Raw genomic sequence first — 22,048 nt, 5'->3', positions numbered from 1 at the left:
AGAGTCCCCGATGGCGCAGCAGAAAGGTGGGGTGCAGAACTCAAATTCTAGTAAGGAGACCAGACTTAATGGTCTGACTGAGACTGGAGGAACCCTGGAAAGCATGGCCCCTGGATTCTGTATTAGCCCAGAACTAAAACAGTTTCCGAGGCCAACTCTTCAGACAGGGATTGGACTGGACTGTGGGACATAAAGTGATACTTGTGAGGAGTGTGCCTCTTAGCTCAAGTAGATACAAGAGACTAAACAGGCAGCTTCTGTCCGGAGGTGAGATGGGAAGGCAGAGAGGGTTAGGAGCTGGTTTAATGGACACCGGGAATCGGGGTGGAAAGGAGGAGTGTGCTGTCACAGTATGGGGTGAGCAATTAGGGTCACATAACAATGTATGTATAAATTTTTGTATAGGAGACGAACTTGAAATATAAACTACAACAACAACAAAAAAAAAATCATGTATACTAGATAAGAATACCACAGAAGTAGAAACCATTTGGCAGGTACTAAGAAATAGGTGAGTGGTTCCAATATGTACCGTATTATTTCTCTCTTAATTATACTTTCTCTTTCATTGTCTATTATAAAAGAGTAAGCTAGATTAAAAACAAAGCAGTATGAAAACAGACCCACTGACACTAACCGAGTTTCAATTTCAAAATCTCTTCTTTTTAGTACAAATATTTTGCAGCCAAGGTATATTTACAATCATTTTGTACTGGCTTCTTATCTGCCAGAACAGTGTAGACATAACCTTAGGGTGGCATTCAGCAGTGTTTTCCAAGATGTGCATTTCTCCCATAATTAAATAAAAGCAGAATGTTTCTGCCATAAAAATACACACTGGCTGATGGTTTCTGAGAATAAATAATAGCATCACTGCTAAGGAAATTTGTTTCTCCCTATCATAAAAGATAACTGGTCATAGAATAGTGATCTAAGCTTTTCTCAACATTAAAATCTGGGTGTATTAAACAGTTCTCCATTTGGTTTGTGGAAACAATTGGGCCAGGAGAAATGGTGGTTTAAATGTTTCTTTTTACTCACTATTGCTGTTTCTGAAGACTCAGGATGGGGTGGGGGTAGCCCCTAAGGCCATTTGTTAAAGTCACTTCCAAAGATGTTAAAGGTAGTCATTAGGTACGTTCGCATAGGTCAGGTCCTCCAAAAATAAATCAGTGCAACTGGGAATGAATGAAAAGTTTTGGAATAGGAGTGTTCTAGAAATGACTCATAAATCTGCATAAAAAGATAAGGAAAGAAACACTCCACTTTCAAATAAACGGCCCCCTTAAGTGTATTTTAAGTATAAGAATTCATTTGTCTGATGGCAGTGTAGAAGAGCTGAGGTGAGATCTGCTGGCTGATGTTCTGGGCCTGAAGGGGTTACAAGAGGACGGAGAGAACAATGCACATCAAGAACACAAAAGGAAATACCAACAACAACCAAAAAACATGTGTGTAGTTACACAAATATGCATATAGGCATAGAAGTATATGAGTATGAATATGTGGGTAGATGCATGTATATCCACATATATAATAAACCACATAGGCGACACAGGTATGGATACTTCTTAGACATAACCAAACATCTCGAGAGACTGGTTTTTTTCTGGCCTTGAAGACTTAGGATCACAGTGTCATTAGACAACTCAGGTAATCGGCATAATGTAGTTCGTAAAGTGTACGTTCTACATCCCAATGTGATAAGTAGGGTTTGTGGTCTTAAAAGCTTATGAGGGGCCATCTAAGACACAACTATTGGTCTCTGTTAATCTGGAACAAAAGAGAAAGAAGGAAACCAAAGACTCAGGGAGCAAAGTAGTCTACAAGACTAATAGCTGACATGAACCATGGCCTCATCTACCCTGAGACCACAAGAACTACGTGGTGCCCAGCTACTACTTACCGACTGTTCTAATCAGGGCCACAGTAGATGGATCCCTGTAGAATGGGAGAGAAATGTGGAACAGAATTCAAATTCTTAAAAAGTTCAGACTTACTGGACTGATGGAGACTAGAGGACTTCCAGAGACTATCGTCCTCAGATAAGCTTTAAACCCTTGAGGTCACCTTTTAGCTAAATAACAAAGTGGATCATAAAATAAAAAGTATCACTCGTGAATAATGAGCTTCTTTAAGAAAAATCATCTATAGGAGACCAAATGGTCAAAAATTACTCTAAAGTGAAGATAAGAAGGCAAGAGGGCAGGGAAACTAGAGTACTGGAAATGGTACAACCAGAATGGAATGAATGAGAATAATGACACATGGTGAAAATGTGAACAATATAACAGAATAATTTGCATAGAAATTGTTAAATGGGTACCTAATTTTCTGTGTAAACTTTCACTTTAAACAATAAAATATTAATTTTTAAAAAACCCACTAATACACCACACACACACAAAAGAACACATGAGAACAAAACAGAAAATATAAACAGTCAGAATTCAGTCAAATACCATCCATAATTGGTAGTGGTGGGGAATGCTAATGTATTGGAGGGCTCACAGCCAAGTAAAATTATTTATGGGATTTCTTACTTTTTTAAATTTGGTATATCATTTCTGTAATTTTATCATACTTCAGCTTTGCTTAAGATTTAATCTGTAAGATTCCAGAATAAATTCATCTTTACTGATCCATCTGATTTTAACTATACTTTTTTTTTTTTTTACCCTAGATATGAGTGTGACAAAAACTACGGAGTTGAGGTCCCTGTAAACACCTTCCTTTTCTAATAAATAGAGTCAATGACAACTTTTCAATTTCCCTTGGTCCCACCAGATCTATAATCCTGCTTTTTAATACATGATGAGTTTATACGGAGAAATCCAGTATCATCTTTAACTTCATCTTAAAATACATAACTAGATTTAGAACTTGAGATAAAGAAAAGAAGTACAACACAGGCACGAGGGACCACAGACCAAACTCAGCAATCCTATGGTGCCTGCCTTTTGATTTTCTTTCTTCTGTGCTCAGAGGAAGATGCTAAAAAGTTAACTAACAGCTAGCAGTCTCCTCCCTTCTTGACAGCCTCATGCTGGACTTCCTCCATCATCCCTTCTTCCTCAGCATCTTTCATTTCTCCTTTTCAACTAGCAGGGCTTCCCCTTCATCACAAACTTACAGGCTTCCTGGAGGAGGGCTCCAGGTGAGGGTCACATTTCTGGAAGCCATGCCTCTCCCACGCACTAGGGCTCAGAGCTTTGGAGTCATCTCTAACTCCTCTTTTTCTTTGCCTCTCACACTGACTCAATCGTCAAATCTCATTGAATCCCCTAAAACCTCCTGGTATGTTTCTGTCTCCTGTTCCCTATGCCGGTAACCCCAACCCTGGTGCTTGTCTTCTCACACCTGGATGGTCACAGAGGCTTTCCACTGCATTCTACGCCCAGCTGCCAAGGGAATCTCTTCAAGTGCTGCTTTCATCATGGCATGCTTCACCTCAAATCTTCAATGGCTCCTCATGACTTTCAAGGACATATTTCTTTGCTCTGCACTGAACACTCTCCCAATTCTGACTCACACCTACACTTCACCTTCATTTTCCAAAGACCTCCTAGCCCAGTCCTCTACTCCTGCTAGTCTTGCTTACTTGTTGCCATTCATGTGTTTCATGTTCATCTAGCTTTATCTCTTTGCTTGATCTCCATCTCCCCATTTAATTGTGCAGAAATCTTATCTCCACTGTCTATGGGTGGCAGGTAATGGCAGTAACTGTTGGCCTCAAGGTTAGGGCTTAATACGGAAAGGACTTCGGCATTTGCAAAGCAAGTGTCTCTCCAAGGGGGCGGCCACTAATCAGCTCTGTGCAATAGTTCTTACGTAAGAAGGCTGGCCCAGTATCTCCAGATCCTCTACATTTTCATGAGAAGTCAGAAACCCGTATTTATTTGAAATGTAATTTTCAAGTGTTAGATACCAATTCAAATGTAAAATATGGTTCAAGTCAGTGAAAATCGGAGCCAAGTAAAGGGTCTCTGCAAGCTGGATATGGGCGAAAGGCTGCTAGTTTCAACCTCTGCTCCTAAACAACCCCTTCATCAAGAGCACCTTCAGGTCCTTTCCCCAGGGCTTGGTCCCCAGAACACTCCTGCTGATATTCAGCTCTCCCTTCCGGGTTTAACACACCCATGGTCTGTATCTCTCATTACTCATTTCACTGCATACTTCCCTGTGAGACTGCCTGCATTACTCATTTCTTATACCTAATCCGCTGCAAGTAGAAAGTAAGCTCCTTGAGGACAAGAGTTGTATACTATAACTGCCTATAACCCTTACAGAATCTTCCAAAGTACATTCACAAACAGGCCCTTATTTAAGAGTGTAAGATGTATCTATCTTGGTAGTCTCGAAAGTACAGACACTTTTAAAAAAGGAACTATCAGCTCCATTTCTTTGACAGCAGTCTTGAACAATCTGTCATTTTACTCAGCCCCCCACACACGTGTAGGAGTAAACTGTCTTCCACAGATACCCCTATAATAAGCAAACTCCTATAACAAGCAACTTGCACAGCCTTTTATTCATGTAAAACAAGGCAACAGAATAGCCCAGTTCTCAAGAGCACAGGCTGCAGAGCCGGACCGCCTGGGTTCCTACCTAAGCTCTGACACTTACTGTCCACGTGACATTAGACAAGTCCACAGCCTCTATGTGCTTGTTTCCTAATCTATAAAGGAGGAATGGTACTACTACCTACCCCAGAGGACGACTGTGATGATTAAATGAGTCAGTACATATAAAGTACTTGAAAACCACATTGCACACTGTTGCTGCTAGCTGCCATATAGTTGGCCTTTGATTCAGGGCAACTCCATATACAATGGGATCGGACCATTGTGATCCACAGGGTTTTCACTGGCTGATTTTTTGGAAGTAGCTTGCCAGGCCTTTCTTCCAGCACACAGGAGGCACTCAATAATGCTAGTCATTATCATCTTAGATTAGATAATAAAACTTACTTGCAGATAGTCTATTAAAATTTATAATCTGTATACAATTTTTTTTTTAAAAATGTAAAAATATTTCAAGAAAATGAGAAGTAAAACAAATAGTAATATCTTAGGCTTCTACTCCTCTAAAACATCAAAACTGTGCTTGGGTGAAGAGCGCCTAGACCACGACCTGAAAAGAAGTCTTCCAGGTTATGGCATAAATACTACAAGGCAGCTGCAGCAGAGCCATTGTTTTTGGCATGTAATAGGTCCTCAGTAATCACTGTTCATCTGAATATCCCATTTGTTAAACTAGACAATTTAGAGCTGCAAGTGTAGAATTTTCTTTGCTAAAATGTTAAGGTATCTTGCCCTCTTCAGAGCATCCCACAACTATAATTCCCAATAATCTCCAGGAGGGGATGTTTCACTGTGCTTTTTATGACCTGACTTAATTAATGTCAAAACAAGGGAAGCACAATGCATGACAGTACCTGCACAACTTAAATAGCTGATTTACTGAACAGAATGAACTTCATGAAGTTGAAACATAAAACACTGCATTTTTCTCAATTCCCTAAACCCAACAGCTCTATGCCAAATTCCCTTCCTGGCTGGGTAGTAGATTCCTTAAAAAATACCTGGAACAGACTCCAGAATTTTCAGATCACTTTCCACTATTAAAAGTCCACTCAGTTTAAAATGCCAATGAAATGCCTGAATCGGGGCATTCCCACTCTCCTAGGACACCTCCTGGCTCCAGAGCCTTGAAGTAGGGAGGCGCCCTTACTATACCAAAATTGAGAATGTAGGTCTCTAGATCCCAGTCTCTCTCTCCCTGCTGCCACCTTCCTTCAATTCTCTTTCTGCCTGCTTAGTTGAGTGCAGACACAGCAATAAACACAGGCCTAAAATATTTCTTGCTTATCACCAAAGAGAAGGCATTTCTTGCCAGCAATTAACCCTGTCTTTAGTGGTGGTGGTGGGGGCTCTTCTCCTTTACTCCTCCTCCCACTCCAGCCCTCAGGGATGGAGTTGGGAAGGGTGAGTGGTTAGTTTTGGGCTTGATCCTGGCTGGCCCTTCCTTCACAAGGCCTAAAGCTTCTGAGGCTGGGAGATACGAGGAGGAATGGTTTGTTGCTGCTAACTCTGCCTAAGACTGACCAGCCTCAGCGGACGCCAAGGACAGGGGTGGGATTCAGAATATTTAACAGGAAGGAGTGCTAGCCAGAAGAGACCGGCCTCAGGACTGGGACAGGGCCCTGCAGTTGCTGAAGCTCAGCCGAGCCCAGGGAAGCTGGCAGGAGCTGGGTCCACTCAGGCTGTTTGGGTCACAGGCTTTTTACTGACGCCAAGAAATATTTTGGTATTTTAGTAGCAGGACAGCTGTACCGGTGCAAGCCAGCTGATAACTCCTGCATATGGAAGTGTTTAGAGGGCCCCGCACAAAGGTGCCTGATGTGAGAGACTGTCAAGGTCTGCCCTTCGACAACCCTCCCAATCTCAGCTCCCTGCCTAGCTCATAGCCTCCTGCTCCTAGTTGCTGTCCGCTGATCAAGCTGAACTGGTTTCCATTTGTCCACTGGACCCCTGGGAAACTCATTCATCCTTACAATGACAAAACTGAACAGTCTAGGCTGGTTCAAATCTCTCCCTCCCTGCTGCCAACTTCCTCCAAATCTCTTTCTCCCTAGCCAAATCGGTGCAAGGTGCAGCAATGACTGTCTAAAACATTCTTGCTTCTCACCAAAGAACTAGAAGACACTTACATGCACTTGACAGAGGTAGGGGGAAGAACGAAAGTACTTCCCTCTTTTCCTCCGCAGGACAGAGAGAAAACCCCAGAGAGCCCAATGATAGGCCCCCACCCGAGCTGATGACTTGGGGGTGGCCGTGGAGGTGAGAGGAAGAACCCCTGGATTGATGGATGGGCCACCTTCAGATTAGGTCACATCTCAATACATCCCAAGAAAAGTGCCTGGCCTAAAGTGGAGGTGGCTTCTTGGTAGTTCTCCGTTTGGAATGTGTGAGTTTCAAGATGTTTCTTCAGATTCTAGAAAACAGCAGCAATTATGGGCAACAGGAATTTCTCCCTCAATATCCTGCTACATTTATTTATTTAAAGAAACATCAGAAATAACTAAATATTATATTTTGCTAAAGAAAAATAAACATCAAATACACATAAAATAAAAAAATTAAGGAGGCATATTTCTAGTTGTCGTTATTTGATGATGCTGATTAATCCCTTGTGCTCATATTTATGTTTAATTAGAAACTGAGAGGTTTCAGGATGTTATTTTAATCCAAAACACATTCTACTAGAATTATGACATCATATTTATGTAGTGCAAATGACAGCGTTAAGATTTTCTTGATAAAATTTTTTTAGCTACCCTGTTTTATCAAAAGCATATATTTTTACATGAACGCTAAAGACACTGAGAAGAGCTGATTTGCTGTAATTGGAATAGGCTTATTTCAGCCATTCTACCCCTTTAAGTTATGATACCAGCATTCAAACATCTGTTACACCATAGCATCTGTTTCATATTTGGGATGCACCCCCACAAATTAGAAGAGTGTTCTTTTTAATGAGCTCTGATTTAATAGGGAATCCTTTTTTAATGACTGCTATTCCAAAGAAAAAAATGAAAAGACAAATTCATCTCTTTAGCATCCCCCACAGCACAAAGTACCTCAAAGGTTCATACATTTCTAACACAAAACTGTAAGAAAGCCGAGTTATATACTGAAAGTTTGTTTTGCAATTTAGTATTGTTTAATATTAAAAAACATGTTTGTACGTATGTATATATGTGTATATATGCGTGTATATATACATATACACATACTTGATATATATGTGTGTGTGCGTGTCTATATATATATATGTGTATATATATATCTCTCTCTCTCTCTCTCTCTCTCTCTCTCTCAAGATAATTATATAACCAAGAAAAAGCAGAGGGCCATATAGTCATATTATTCAAGCAAAATAATCACTTCTTTCAAAATAAATTGTCTCGACAGTCTATACAGTCTTAAAGATACTAGAAAAACGCAAGACCTTGGAGTCTCTCTGGTTACTAAGACTTGTTACAACTCTCACTCCAAAGGTACTCTCTTTGCCAGATCTTTACTGTTTCAGTTGTATCTGAATTAGTACTTTTCCACTGACTCACCCAGTTCTGTTTTTAGAACTATTCCCTGCTGTCCTCATAGGTTTTGCTTAGAGTTTTCCAGTAATTTGTAGCCCTCTATTTAGGTATGAATCTGTCTTACACAAGAAGCACATCAACTTGCTTGTAAGACAACAAATGGGTCACTTTGCTCCACTGTTCATATACTTCTTTCCTATTCTGGGTCTTCATATTTTTTATATTTGCAATTTAATCTGGCTAACCTTTACAAGCCTAATTTAAAGATATTAGATATTTAAAACTCCTAATTATTTTTTATTAATAGATTTTACTTTTTAGGAGCAGAAAAAATTGAGCAGAAAGTACAGGGAGTTCCCAAATACTCCCTCTCCCCCTGTTCAGTTTCCCCCATTATTAACATCCTATATTGGTGTGGTACACTTATCACCATTGATGAACTAATACTGATACATTATTAACTAAAGTCCGTAGTTTACATTAGGGTTCATTCTTTGTGTTGTACAGTCCTATTGGTTTTGACAAATGCATTTCATGTGTCCACCATTACAGTCTTATACAGACTAGTTTCTCTGCCCTAAAAATACCCTGGGCTCCGCCTACTCATCTCTCCTTCCCTCTATCCACCCCCTAGAACCCCTGACAGGACTGATCTTTTGCCTTTTCCAGAATGAAATATGGTTGGAGTCATAGGTGTATAGCCTTTTAAGGCTAGCCCCTTTCATTTAGCAAACACATTTAGGTTCTTCCATGTCTTTTCTTGGCTTGATAGCTCATTTATTTTTATCACTGAATAACATTTCATTGTATGGATGTATTATAATTTATCCATTCACCTATTAAAGAACATTTTGGTTGCTTCCAATTTTTGGTAATTATGAATACAGCTGCCATAAATATTTGTGTACAGGCTTTTATGTGGACATAAGTTTTCAACTCCTTTGGGTAAATACCTAGGAGAGTGATTGCTGGATGGTAGAAGACAATGTTCAACTTTGTAAGAAACTGCCGGACTGTATTCCAAAGTGGCTGTACCATTCTGCATTCTCCCCAGCAATAAATGAGAGTTCGCGTTGCTTCACATCCTTGCCAGTATTTGGTGTTGTCAGTATTTTGGATTTTAGCCATTGTAATAGGCATGAAGTAGTATCTCACTGTGTTTTAAAAACTCCTAAATTTTAATGATACAAACTACCATAATATTTAATAAATCACAGATCTATCCATAAGGTTCAATGAACTACAAAGAATCTATTAAATAACCATATCACAAAAGACCTCAGAGAAAACTCACTGGAAGGAAATCAGAAAAATCAAAGAAAAGAGAGAAAAAGTTTAGTACAAGAGATCTGATCATCCATTTTGTACCTCCTAATTTGTTTAATGAAAAGACAAAACTGCTACTAGAGTGTCCAGGTGCTAAAGACATTTCTCCTGCACACTTCCATGAAGCAGAGAGCTCACAGCCTGGCAGAGAAAGCCACTGCTTTTGCCCATCCTAGCAACAACCACTTCCGGCATCCTTCTTCCCAACCCACCCCCACCGAGCCATGGCTCCTCATAGAGGCCTGAGGAAAGCACACTTTCTACTCTGCAAAAGGTATGGTGAGCATTTTATATCGATGTCAGAGCACATGTGTAACTGATAGGTGTTATAAAGAGAAATTTTAGAACATGTTATATGAGTTCTTCGCTAAAAAACAAAAATTAAAACACCAACCACCTGATTTAAAAATAGCGCCTTCTAGGGATTTAGAGACACTGTAAGAGGATCAGAGTAGACGGAAATGAGTCTATTCTTCTATATTCACAAAGCTCGATTTATCTAGCCAACCTAAGAGACAAAAGTTTCTCTTATTTTTAAAGACTACTTGTGAAAAAGATTTTGCAATCTCTGACTAAACTTTTTCAATGCTTAATGACTTTTAGTAGCAAAATTCCATTTTCCTAAATTAAAGGTTAACTCTCTCATTGCTGAAAATTTGATATAAGGTGCCTTATAGTCATAGGTGAGATGGTACAGTGTAAGGAACACTGTTATGATTATATTTTTGGTGATTTTTTTTCTTAGATTTTATTTGAATACATTCTTAGAAATTACCTCTGCCAGCTGAAAGAGTGCAGACTTCCCATAGCGTTTTCCAGGCTCAGCACCACCCAACTGCGAAGTGTTTGAAGAAATCTGTATCGAAAACAATTCACATAAGCAAAATTAATTGTGGTACCATTCATACACATTCAGAAACTTTCCTCAGCTTACAGGAATGTCATTGCTCACAAATCCAAAATAACTTCAAATCTATGTCACGTTTGGGATGATCATTTTGAGAACCATTTTTAGTAAATAACCTCAAAACAATAATAATAATAAGAAATCAAGCGTGGCTTGGTGGATTACACATTTCAGGCTTTAAATTTAACTTCATAACCTTTAAATTTGATATGAATTTCCATGTCTATTTAATGTACCAACTCATCAACTGGCCAAATATAAAAGAGCTGGAGAGTTATTTTGCATTTACAAAAGCAATTATTATTTTTAAGGAATATATTTGTGATCTCTGTGAAAAGATAGTATTAAGTCAGTCAACAAATATTTCTTTGAGAATCCAATGCATACGTGCTAGGCAATATGACAGAAGCTGGGGAAGCTATGAGTTTTATATAAGAAATTGATCATGATTTTAAGGAGAGTATGCTCTAAAGTACATACAAAGACTAACAATCAAGATCGGAAATCTAAGTAAGTGGTGTACTTAAGGATCAACGTTGTAGTACATCAATATACAGTAGTTCTCAACTTACGACGTATTTGAGTTACAACAAACTGTACTTTTAACTGTCTTCTTTTTTTTTTTTGGACATCTTCTCATTAGTTATAAGTAATTTTCTACATACAATGTTACAGCGCATAATTTGCTAATGTTATCATTCTCAGCTGTTCACTCACAGATGTTCAAAGACTGTATTTATAAAGATACTGACATGATAAAAGACAATAATACTGAAAACCAAAAAAAAAAAAAAAAAAAAGGGATTCGACTTACATCAGAACCAACTTTTGACACAGTCATCACAAAAGAACTCTGTCTTAAGTCAGGACTACCTGTATACACAACACGACACTGACTGCATACTATCCTGACAGATTTCGCTAAACAGCAACTGGACACGGATAACACTGAACAGTACACCACCCTTTCTCATTTTTATATGAAAACTTCATTTTTAATTTTATGCCTAACTCAGGAAAGCCCTGAGAAGAACTTAAGTATCCTTTACAAAGTATCTTTAGAAAGTATTCCTCTCATGCAGATGTTCTGTCTTCACTAGAGTAGCCAGCTGTGGCCTAAGCTTTTTACATTCTTCAGGATTCTGAATTCTCCTTTCTCGGTTTAAGACTGAACTCGGTTCAGTTACAGAGATAATCCTGCCTTGTGGCTGTATCATCACACACAAAAAAAACTAAACCCATTCTGTCTCACAGCGGCCCTACAGGACAGAGTAGAACGGCCCCATAAGGTTTCCAAGGAGCAGCTGGTTGATTCGAACTGCCAACCTTTTGGTTAGCAGCTGAGTTCTTAACCACTACGTCACCAAATCTCACAGGGGATTCTGGAGTTGTCAGCCCAAGGCTGCTGGCTGTAGGGACCTCTCCCTAGAATATCTGCTGAGTAAGAGGACTTTGTGGAGACATTCAAAAGCTACCTGGGCCATTTAGAAGGTTCAAGTTCAAGAAGGTTAGGAGAACATTTCCTCCTAGGTACCATCAGTTTTAATAGAGTCGTGTCCTATTCATCTCACTCATTTACTTTTTCTTTAGAAGATAAACTTATGGGGCTCATTCTTTCTGAAGCTTGGAATATTTTCTTCTAGTTGAATTTTCACTGACAAATGCCACTTCTACCTTTTCTAGACAAGCTGAATTCAATTACTCATCTTATCTCTAGACTAAGAGAAAACAAACACATTAATACTGCTGACTCTCAGCAACGTAAGGGAATGAGGCACTGAACATAAACACCAACCCCTGGAACCAAGGCTGTATAACAGAAGGACATGGCCTTTGGTGTCAGACAGACATGGCTTCATTAACTTTTTGCTGTGTGGACTTATGCATTCATTTCCTCTTCAAAATAGAAACAACAATATCGGCCCTGTATTACTGTTGTGAAGATTAGATTTGATGTTTGTGAGTGCAGAGTCCATGCTATGCTCTCAGTAAATGATATGATTCTTAGTAATAATGACTTATCATTATTAACACTAGTAAACATAAACCCTTTTAGTACAATTCCAAAAATGAGTTACATACTGAAATCAAATGGAGTTAAAAACTGCAATGTCTGAGGATCATAATTATTAATTATTAAATTTAATAATTTGTAGAATATTGACTTTGTTACATAATAAAGCCATACGCTCTAGAGTTACTGAAGGACAAACTGGGAAGCCCTACACAGACCACGGTGTTGTGTTTTTCTAGTTCTTCCACTGGCTCCCTCTGCTGTCGCTTTTGCTGCTCCGGTCCGTGCTCCCTGATGCTGTGTTCGCTTGTTCATTACCAACTATTCCCTGCCTCACGTGGTGTGTGGCACACGGACTGGCTCAGGGAAGAACTACTGTCCACACGGAGGCAGGACCTACTCTCAGAGTCAGTGCACAGTGATCTGAGTAGAGGCTTGAGAATGGTTCCCTACCACTCTGGAGGAACTGCTTATGCTTAGTAAGACCACTTTTTCTTATTGTCTCTGGGAAGATTTTCACCTGTTTCTAGGTACACAGCAGTATTGTAAATGCTCAAAGCTGCTGGAAGGAAGCCTGACTCCTAAACTACAGGAGAGTGTGAGGGGAAGGTTCCACGTGGTTTAGCAGTCAAACACTTCCAGAATCATCTAACAATAAAACATCCACGAAATGACTTAGTGGCCATATATGCTTTCTAAAAAGCCTTCTTGGCTTCATTTTTTTTGGGGGGGAGGGGGATGAAAAACTGGACCTATGTTAATTTCTATGGCTGTCTTTGCTTCCCTGGGCTTCCATCACCAAAGAGTCCTTGTCCCCCTACCTCCCTGGCCACTCCTTGCCGCTCTCTTTTGGGGCTCTGCTCTCTATGTTATTGTTGTTAGGTGCTGTTGAATCGATTCATGTTAGGTACTGTTGAATTGATTCAGACTCATAGTAACCCCATGTGACAGAGTTGAACTGCCCCATAGGGTTTTCTAGGCTGTAATCTTTAGAAGACCTTTGCCAGGTCTTTCTCCGGAAGAGTGAATGGATGGGATTGGACCATCAACCTTGGTGTTAGCAGCCCAGAGCTTAACAGCTGGGCCATCAGAGCTCCTTTCTTCTTTCTATAGTCATCCTTTAAATGTTGGTTTTCTTCAGGGTTTTGCCTTAGACCTCTCTTTTTATGTTACACATTTTTTCTCAGTAGTCTCATCTACTCTGATGGCTTAATTACAAGCATGTCTTGTACGATACTGATCTGTTATACCTCCTTAATTTTTTCTTCCTATTTAAGAGACATACGCATCCATTCAAACAAGAACAATATAATTAACGTATTTTTAATGGCTAGTCAGCTAGTGGAAGGAAGGGTGCTATGCTACACTCCTGGCCAGGGGGCGCTAGTAGGGCACACTGCATAGTATATTCGAGGCTATGCTTTCTTTCTCAGATGGGATGGTGCTTGCCAATCTGTTAACTCCACTGCAGTCTCTCTCTTTTGGCTATTACATACTGTTCTGATAAACAATGTTCATCCATAAAGGTTACAAAAAGGGTGGGTGTAATAGTACTTGAGGTACAGCAAAAGTGCTAAGAAAAAATATCACTGTCGATTTTAAACTGCTAATTTTATAGCTGTCTGAGGTGGGTAAGCACACCAAGGAAACAGATGGTAAAGATTAGAAGCCAATTAGGTAATGGTGGAAGCCTTTTGCAATTATGAAGGATAAACATAAACCTGCAGCCTGGGATAAAATGACCAATAATTGAATGAATAAATGAATCAAAGAACAAATGAATAATATGAAGATGACTGGCATTCCCTACCTTAAGAAGAAATATTAATGTTTCCAGTAAAAAACAAATACTTTCACTGATTAGCTGCAGTGTGAGTATATGGTGTTTTTATCCAGTATAATATCCATAACATACTGAGCACTCCATCATGAAAACGAATGCTTTAAATTTGCACCTGTTATGCATATCCAATTGTGACAATACCTTAAATTTGGTGAGATTATGGTTGTATTTACACTGGCAGAGTAAATACCTTACTAAGGAAAGTTATAATGTCCAAATCTGTTTGTCTAAATCATCCAGATTAGCTCTCTGTCCTCAAAGTAAATACGCAAGTTTTCAGTGCAAAGATAAACTCTAGGCCTAGTAGGACACACAGCAGAGAAGAGAATTGTGGACTGGTCATGGCATTCAGCCCTGTTAAATAATGAAGACGATAGCTGCCTCCTGGCATTATATTTAACTGTTAGTCTTCAGTAAACGAGATCTAAAAAGTGACTGGTGTGTCATTCTACCTGTAACCAACAAAAGATGCAGATAGAAAATTCATTCTGACCAACTTGATGGATCAGAGCCTGGATACACAGTGATGGCTCTTCAGATGGGCCAAAGTGTAGCAGATGAAATGTGAGTGTCAAAGGAGTGGGCGACAGGCCGAGACAGGTGGAAACAGTCACTGAGCTCTGTACTGCTCTTTCTACATCTTATAACACAGATCTGTCTTTCTCCCCTTACATTTAAACATTTATGAGGAAACTACAAACCAAGTTTGCTTTATTCAGTTTCATGACTCCATCTAGGTTAACTTCAATGGGCTTTAAAACTATCAAACTTGGTTAAGAAGAGAAAAAAAAAAAAACATCCTTCTCAGCTTGCAAGCAGAGACTCAGGGCTCAATGTAAAAGAAAAACCATTTTCAGCTTGAAGAAATGCCCAAGCTTACTGTTTTTTAAAAAGCATATTTCTAGGATAAGTATATTGCATGATAAATGACCCATTTCCAAGAGATCATCTATCTAATCTCTTTCTAGAGTTACACAAGTTTGTAAATGAAATTAGCAGGAATGGGCTCCATGAATTTTGCATGCCCTATCTTAAAAGTGATATTACAAAATTAAATACTTTTAAGGAGTGAACTGTTTCCTACATTACTTTCTGTAAGTGTAGGTAATAAGACCAGAGGACCCTTCTGAAAAGGGATGGGGGTATAAAGTGGTCCACTGGGTAATTTTCTGTTATACCCCATCCCGTCCTGTCCACCCTTCCCCCATGAGGCCCCAGAAATACTAAGGTGTGCCTTAACAATAATGATTTAATAATTTATGGTCATAAACCAAACTAGAGAGTAATGGTTCTCAAAGTGTGGTCCCCTAATAGGAAACTTGGTAGAAATGAAAATTGTCAGGCTTCAACCCAGACTTAATGAATCAGAAACTCTGGGGATGGAGCCCAGGACTCTCTGCATTTTAAAGCTTGAAAACCTCTGTTACAGACTAAATATGATCGTAATAATTATAGCCAATTGTAAGCCTATTCTATTTTACTGCCTGTGTAGCACAGTTAACATGCTCAGCTGCTAGACAAAAGGCTGGAGGTTTGAATCCATCCAGAGGTGCCTGAGAAGAAAGGCCTGATAAGCTACTTTCAAAAAAATCACCACTGAAAACCATACAGAGCACAGTTCTACTCTGACACACATGGGGTCACCATGAGTCGCACACAACTGGACAGCAACTGGTCTTGTGTTTTTAGTGTGTGTACTGAACAGTGAGAACATATTCATTTTTTAAGAGAAGTATGGGGTCTTATTCTCCAGAATCACAGGACAGCACAGTTATAGCACCAGACTTACCCCTCAGGGCTGACCCAGAGCTTTGGGAGAGCCTAAGGAATCTGAAGAAGGAGCCCTGGTGGCACAACGGTTAAGTGTTCAGCTGTTAAATAAAAGGATGATGGTTCAAACCCACCCTGCAGCTCTGCAGGAGAAAGGCCTGGCAATCTGCTTCCGTAAAGATTACAGCCTAGAAAACCCTATGGGGCAGATCTACTCTGTAACACATGGGGTTGCCCTGAGTCGGAATCGACTGATGGCACCCAACAACAACAATGAATCTGATGATGGAATGGCTTAAGTAACATCTAATCACGTTCTGAGTGGTATTAACTGTTAGGAATGCAAGAGATGAGATATCCAACACTGACGTTTTAAATTAACTATATCAGTAGTTGATGCATACCTAAATATCAGGTGTGTCAAAGATGAGCTGTTACTTTTCTAATATTCACGCTACAGAGTGTAGAATTTAATCAAACAGATTATATGGTAAATAGACTCTGTTTTGAAGGAAATGTTGGATGGGAGTGGCTCAGATATCAACATCAAAAATAAATATAGTCACCACGCCAAATTATTTTTAACCCTTGAAAAAATTATTGGCGTCAACAACTGAAGGAAAGCAAGAAAGTACTGAACAAAACTATTTCCCCCAGACAGTAAAAATAACAGCCTGTTTAACATAATGGAAAATTATAATAAAATCTTAATTTATTCAGATTCATCAAGCAGATTGTTCTTTATGAAATGATAACATTATATGGTATTTTTGTTACCAGTTTTATAGAATAGCCCTCATCAGCTAAAGCAAATACCGTGGCACAAAAGCCTAAGAGACAAACAGGCCAACGGCTGGTGTGACACCACAGGCATTGACAAAAGTATCCCAAGAGAGAGCAGCATTTTTTTTTTTTTTAAATGTAAGAGCTGAAAGTAATTTTTTCTCATTTTCAAAGTAAGATGCTGGGTTTTCTCCTGCCAAAAGGTTATCATTTTACATTGCATTTATGTAGCACTCTTCATTCCAATGAATCAAAGTAATTTAATTCATCAATATTAAACAGAGCAGTCTTGCTTGCCATTTCCTATCAATCCTATAAAAATTGCTTCATTTGTGATGTGCATTTTTTGTTGGAATTAGTAAGGAGGGAAAAGGGGCAAGACCTAAAGCAGACATCATCTTATTTTCATTAACTGTATATATTTTATTATTTGTCACATGGCACTTTAAAATGAGCATATGGTTGAGACCAGAGCTTTTGGCAAAAATCAAGCATATCAGATTTTCGTCTTCATCATACCAACCAAGGAAATGCTTTCTAGCGTGCCCTCACACTCTGGCTGACAAACCAAAGAAATCTCAGACCCTATAAGAGCTGACCTGACCTAAGTCTGGGATTAAACACTAATAAAAATACTGGCAGAAGCTACATCACACTAAAAGCTGAGTCGTATTTACCACTGCATCTGCTGTGAGAGTATTATTCATGAACTACAGCATCTAATTTAACTACTGGGAAAATTTAATAAATTGCAATCCTTTGAACTTCATGTGACAGCAGTTTTTCCAAGCTTTTAAAACCGGGGTAAAATGAAATAAATGAATTACCGGTACTTGTCTATTCTGAGTGAACTCTTTAATGAATGTTTATAAAATGGGTAGATCTGGAGCTGACTAGACTATGATTACTACACCAAATGCAGCAAAAGGCAATGCATATCCTGTTATGTGTACTGTGTTAATATGGCAGAAGGCATGCCATGCCTGAAGTTTACTATAAAAACCCATTGCCGTTCAGTCAATATGGACTCATAGCAGCCCTATAGGACAGGTAGAGCTAGCTGTCCCATAGTTTCCAAGGCTGTAATCTTTACGGAAGCAGGCTGCCTCATCTTTCTCCCACGGAGCGGCTGGTTGATTCAAACCATCAACCTTTCAGTTAGCAGCTGAGTGCTTAACCACTGTGCCACCAGGGCTACTAAAAAGTTTACTGTACCTTATTAAAACTCCATTTCAATATTTCCTGAGTCCAACAAGCCTTCTGAACCCAATAAGTATTAAGAAAAGGAAAAAAAAAAAAAAAAAAGAAGGTCATACCTCTGCAAACTGAAGCAAGGCTGATGCCTGACACTGTTTGGAGGGCACATCTGAGTGGGATGTACTTGAAGATATCTGAAAGGGAACAAGTACTTCTTAATACACAAGAACATTTTCTCATATCAGACAATCAGATTCTGCCATGTATTTCCACTGGAGACACTGATAAAGATTAAGACATGAATCATCACCCTCAATCTCTTTTAGAAGAACAATACAAATGACAAAGGAAGACAAAGGCCATGTTTCTAAAAACAGATGATGGAAAAAACAAAAAGACTGAGTTTGGCTCATATGCCATGTCCCTGTAAGGGTATCAGGCATGTATCAAACAGCAGATAAGGAGACTTATTGAGACGAATTTCCTTATTTCAATAAAAGCGGGAGGCCACAAGTAAAGCCAGTCACTCTCTTCTCTATACCACTCCCCCAAGCCAGCTGTGAAACAGCCTTGGAGACACATGTGATGTGGGTCAGCGTATCTGGGATTGAATCTTGGCTCTGCTACTTACCCCCTACATGACCTAGAGCAGCTCACTTAACTTTTCTGAGACTGATTTCTCCCAACTGTAAACTGATGATGATGATGATAACCCCATCTGACAGGACTGTAGTGAGAAGAAAATAAGCCATAGTATACATTGACTGGCATGGCACCAGAACTCATAAAACTGTTCACTGAATATGAACAGCATTTCTTTCTTTTATAACACCATGCCCTCTGCCACCCAACACAAACACGTACACTTAGGTGTCTGACAGTGGAGAGAGGACTCTCCTTGACACACTCATTCAGCCAGTAGAGATCTTTCGTTTCCACTTGGTAGTTACGGTGGCCTCACTAAAAGTTCGCTCCATGGGCCATGTGGAAATACTTCTCAAGGATTTTTCTTTAGAGCAAGGTCAGTTATCAATTTTAGTTCCAAAGTGAACGAAGTTTCTATCCAGCTACAAAATAGGGTGAAAGTGTGTCACGAGAGCAGAAATCCTAGGCGTTATAACTTCAGCACATTCCCAGGCCCACAAAAGTCTCTTTCTTCATTATCTGAGCTCACCAACTCTATCAAACTATTGCTTATTACTAAGCAATAAATGCAGCATTATCATAATTCTCCAATTACAAAATCATTTTTTTTCCATCTTAATTAATTAAGAAAACAATGGGGCCAGTTGGTGATACAGTATCTAAGTAACACTGAGGGATGAGAAAGAACTGGTAGAGAAATTGAATTATTGATTTTGTTCACTGTTGAAACTATTAGGAACATTTTTACTCCACTGTATCTTCTGAATTAGACAGATTCAAAAGAATGAGTATCAATAAAATTAAAAAGATCTCTCAGATTCCAGTTAACAAACTAGATATAAATATATTATTGTGAATGGTTACGATTTATCCAAGTGTTCTGAAGACACTCAGGGGTGAAAGTGTGGAACTCTTATTGGTCAAACCATGAAACCTATCACTTCATGTGACCACCCTGTGCAAACCTGACAGACTGGGAACATGAATCCACAAGGATTTTTCTGACGTCCTGGGCGTTATAAACTGGGTAGGTCTTACTTCATACATTACTCTTCCTTCTTATCAATCCTCTACAAAAATTAGAGAAAATAAACACTTTATGTAAGGGGAAATGCCCAACTGACAATGTATTTCTTCAAGGATTAAAATAGACAGTGAACAAAATAGAACCAGTGGCTTAATCCGTTTAGATGTCTGAAAAGCATTTCACAAGTTCTAAGGAAAAGGATGTTTTTATAAATTCATATAAGGGTAAAGGAGACATTCAAGTAAATGACCTGAGTTGGGAGCTGCTGGAAGAAGATTAGATTAGGGACCACTTATATAAACTAAGTAAGGTCAGAGATCTCCTTGGAATCTTAGGTGTACTATAAAACCCACGATGATGCACATATGCCAACACACCCAATATTTCATGAAACTTTAGAGATTTCATTAGATCTTTAGGGGTTCAAGGATCGCTGGTTAAGTTCAGACCAGTATTTAATACGTTTATAATTTCTGTCAAAAAAGAAGTGCAGAGGGAATCCTGTATTATATTAAATTCTTGAGAAATAACACAGAAAGCAAATTCATGGCAGTTCTCACACAGAGGCAGAAAGGGAAGTTGTAGATAAGGAGTATCATGTAAGCAAATATCTAACATTCTGGTGATATGAGCAAGGCATTTAGGTGTAATATAATCCATGTCTTAAAGAAATGGCCTAAGGTGTCAGTGTACAAAGTAGTTTTGCAAACAAAACGTTGAGGAAAACAAGGAAGGGCACTAGAGGTGAAAAAAAAACAAACTAAAAATATGCTCCCGTTGGACAAAACCATATCATGGGGGCACACCTCAGGCAGGACGACAGTGCTAAAGAAGGTCTGGTGAGAGGCGATTTAAACGATCAAGGAAGACCAGACGGATTAAAGTCTAGAAACAATTAATCAATGACAGCTCCACATTGAGTTCTAGGGTAAATGAAGATATCTGGGAAGCAGCCCTAACCTCTGTACTCGACATCAAGGAAAATGTCCCTTTCCACACCATCTCTTTGAACCAGTGCCAGAGACATATTCAGCTGAGCAGTCTGACACAAGACTATGAAAACTGCCCCAATTGCACACTAGTGTTTCAATTAAGAGAAGAGGAAAAAGAGTTCATGAGTGTGGTGGGGGAGGGGTGATGTACAGCCAATAACTACAAGTTGATTCTGTCTTCTGATTTATCAAGATCAAAACCTGATGAATGACCAAGTTCCAATAATTCAGTTATACTCTTAAGCTTATTACCTATGAATAAAAACTAGTGATGAAGTATAATAATACTTAGTATGTCTTCACAACAAGCTTCTATAAACATAACTAGTTATTACTCAATTAAGAGACTCTGGCGTTCCAAAATGTCTTTTCCAAAATTCGATTCTATTTTCCCATTTACGACTAACTAAGCTGAGAGGAGGTCTTCAATGCATTCAGTTAGTGTCATAGCCCACATTAAAGCTTGCTTTACATTACATTTACATTTCCTCATTATTAATTAAGTATAAGTTGCAATACATCACCTCAGCAAACTGAAACAATGGTGACTTCTGACGAGAGTCAGGGGATTCTGGAACATCAGGCCTGCAAGTGCCCGAGGGAACCTGGAACAAAGAAAGACAGCATCAGGGGTCACAGGAACGGCTTACGGAAGCCAACAGAAGACAAATGCCACCTAAAAAGGCCTATCTTGAAGGCAGTGAGGCTTTAATTCCCCATTTTGAGGCAAAACTGTGACATACACATACTTAGACTCTGTAAGGTTTTATAATAGGAGCTATTCAACTGTTAAATAAATAATGCCATAAATAGCAAGAGGTGGGCAGCATGGTGAATCCTAGAAAGCTTGATATTTACCTAAGAATAATTTCTACAGTGACATCGATTTAATCGCTTGCATATATACCAATGGGCTTTCTACTACTTTCATGTTCTATGTTTCCCCAATACCATATTTTTACGCAACAGTGCGAGCCTTCTATGTTTGTTTGCCAACAGCCCCCCCTCCCTGCAAGCTATTGTCTTAAGCGTCACTATGTCAATTTATTTTACATGTTGCTGTAAAAAAATTAGCATAGCATGCTTAGGAAAATATCTCAAAGAGGAAGGATGCAGTTGGCAAACAAACATAGAAGGCATGCATTATTTGTGTGAAAATATGATATTCCATATCACCTGACTACAGAACACAAATGAGAGCTGTTAATATGAACCATTTGGGAAAACAAAACTAAAGTCTTCCAGAGTTTTCAAGTGTTTATATACACGCCCAATCTTAAAAGGTTAGTACTTACCGAAAAGAAATTTCTACTACATGTTTGCTTTTATACTACTTAGTATGTTGAGAAAATATTTAATGCCCTGCTATCTTCATTTGCTATCTTTGTTATTAATTATAACAGCTATAGAAACAATACTGCTTATTTTTTTTTTTTTTTT

The 22,048-nt window shown here is 38.9% G+C and overlaps 1 protein-coding gene across 13 annotated transcripts in view; it reads right to left on the bottom strand.

Moving 5' to 3' along the window:
* BBX (BBX high mobility group box domain containing) overlaps nucleotides 1-22,048 on the bottom strand; it is a 348,585-nt gene that overhangs the window by 70,157 nt on the left and 256,380 nt on the right. For all 13 annotated transcript variants that reach the window (XM_023732891.1, XM_023732886.1, XM_023732885.1 and 10 more), the window contains 3 exons: nucleotides 21,133-21,213; nucleotides 18,064-18,138; nucleotides 10,206-10,286 (listed from right to left, as the gene is read on the bottom strand). In XM_023732891.1, the coding sequence (XP_023588659.1) occupies nucleotides 10,206-10,286; nucleotides 18,064-18,138; nucleotides 21,133-21,213 (237 nt within the window). The remainder of the gene's footprint in view (nucleotides 1-10,205; nucleotides 10,287-18,063; nucleotides 18,139-21,132; nucleotides 21,214-22,048) is intronic.

The sequence above is a fragment of the Trichechus manatus genome, unplaced genomic scaffold (genome assembly GCF_000243295.1).
Source record: "Trichechus manatus latirostris isolate Lorelei unplaced genomic scaffold, TriManLat1.0 scaffold00055, whole genome shotgun sequence".
NCBI classification, from domain to species: domain Eukaryota; kingdom Metazoa; phylum Chordata; class Mammalia; order Sirenia; family Trichechidae; genus Trichechus; species Trichechus manatus.
Note: the sequence above shows the minus strand (reverse complement) of the source record. Positions and strands in the feature narration are given on the sequence as shown.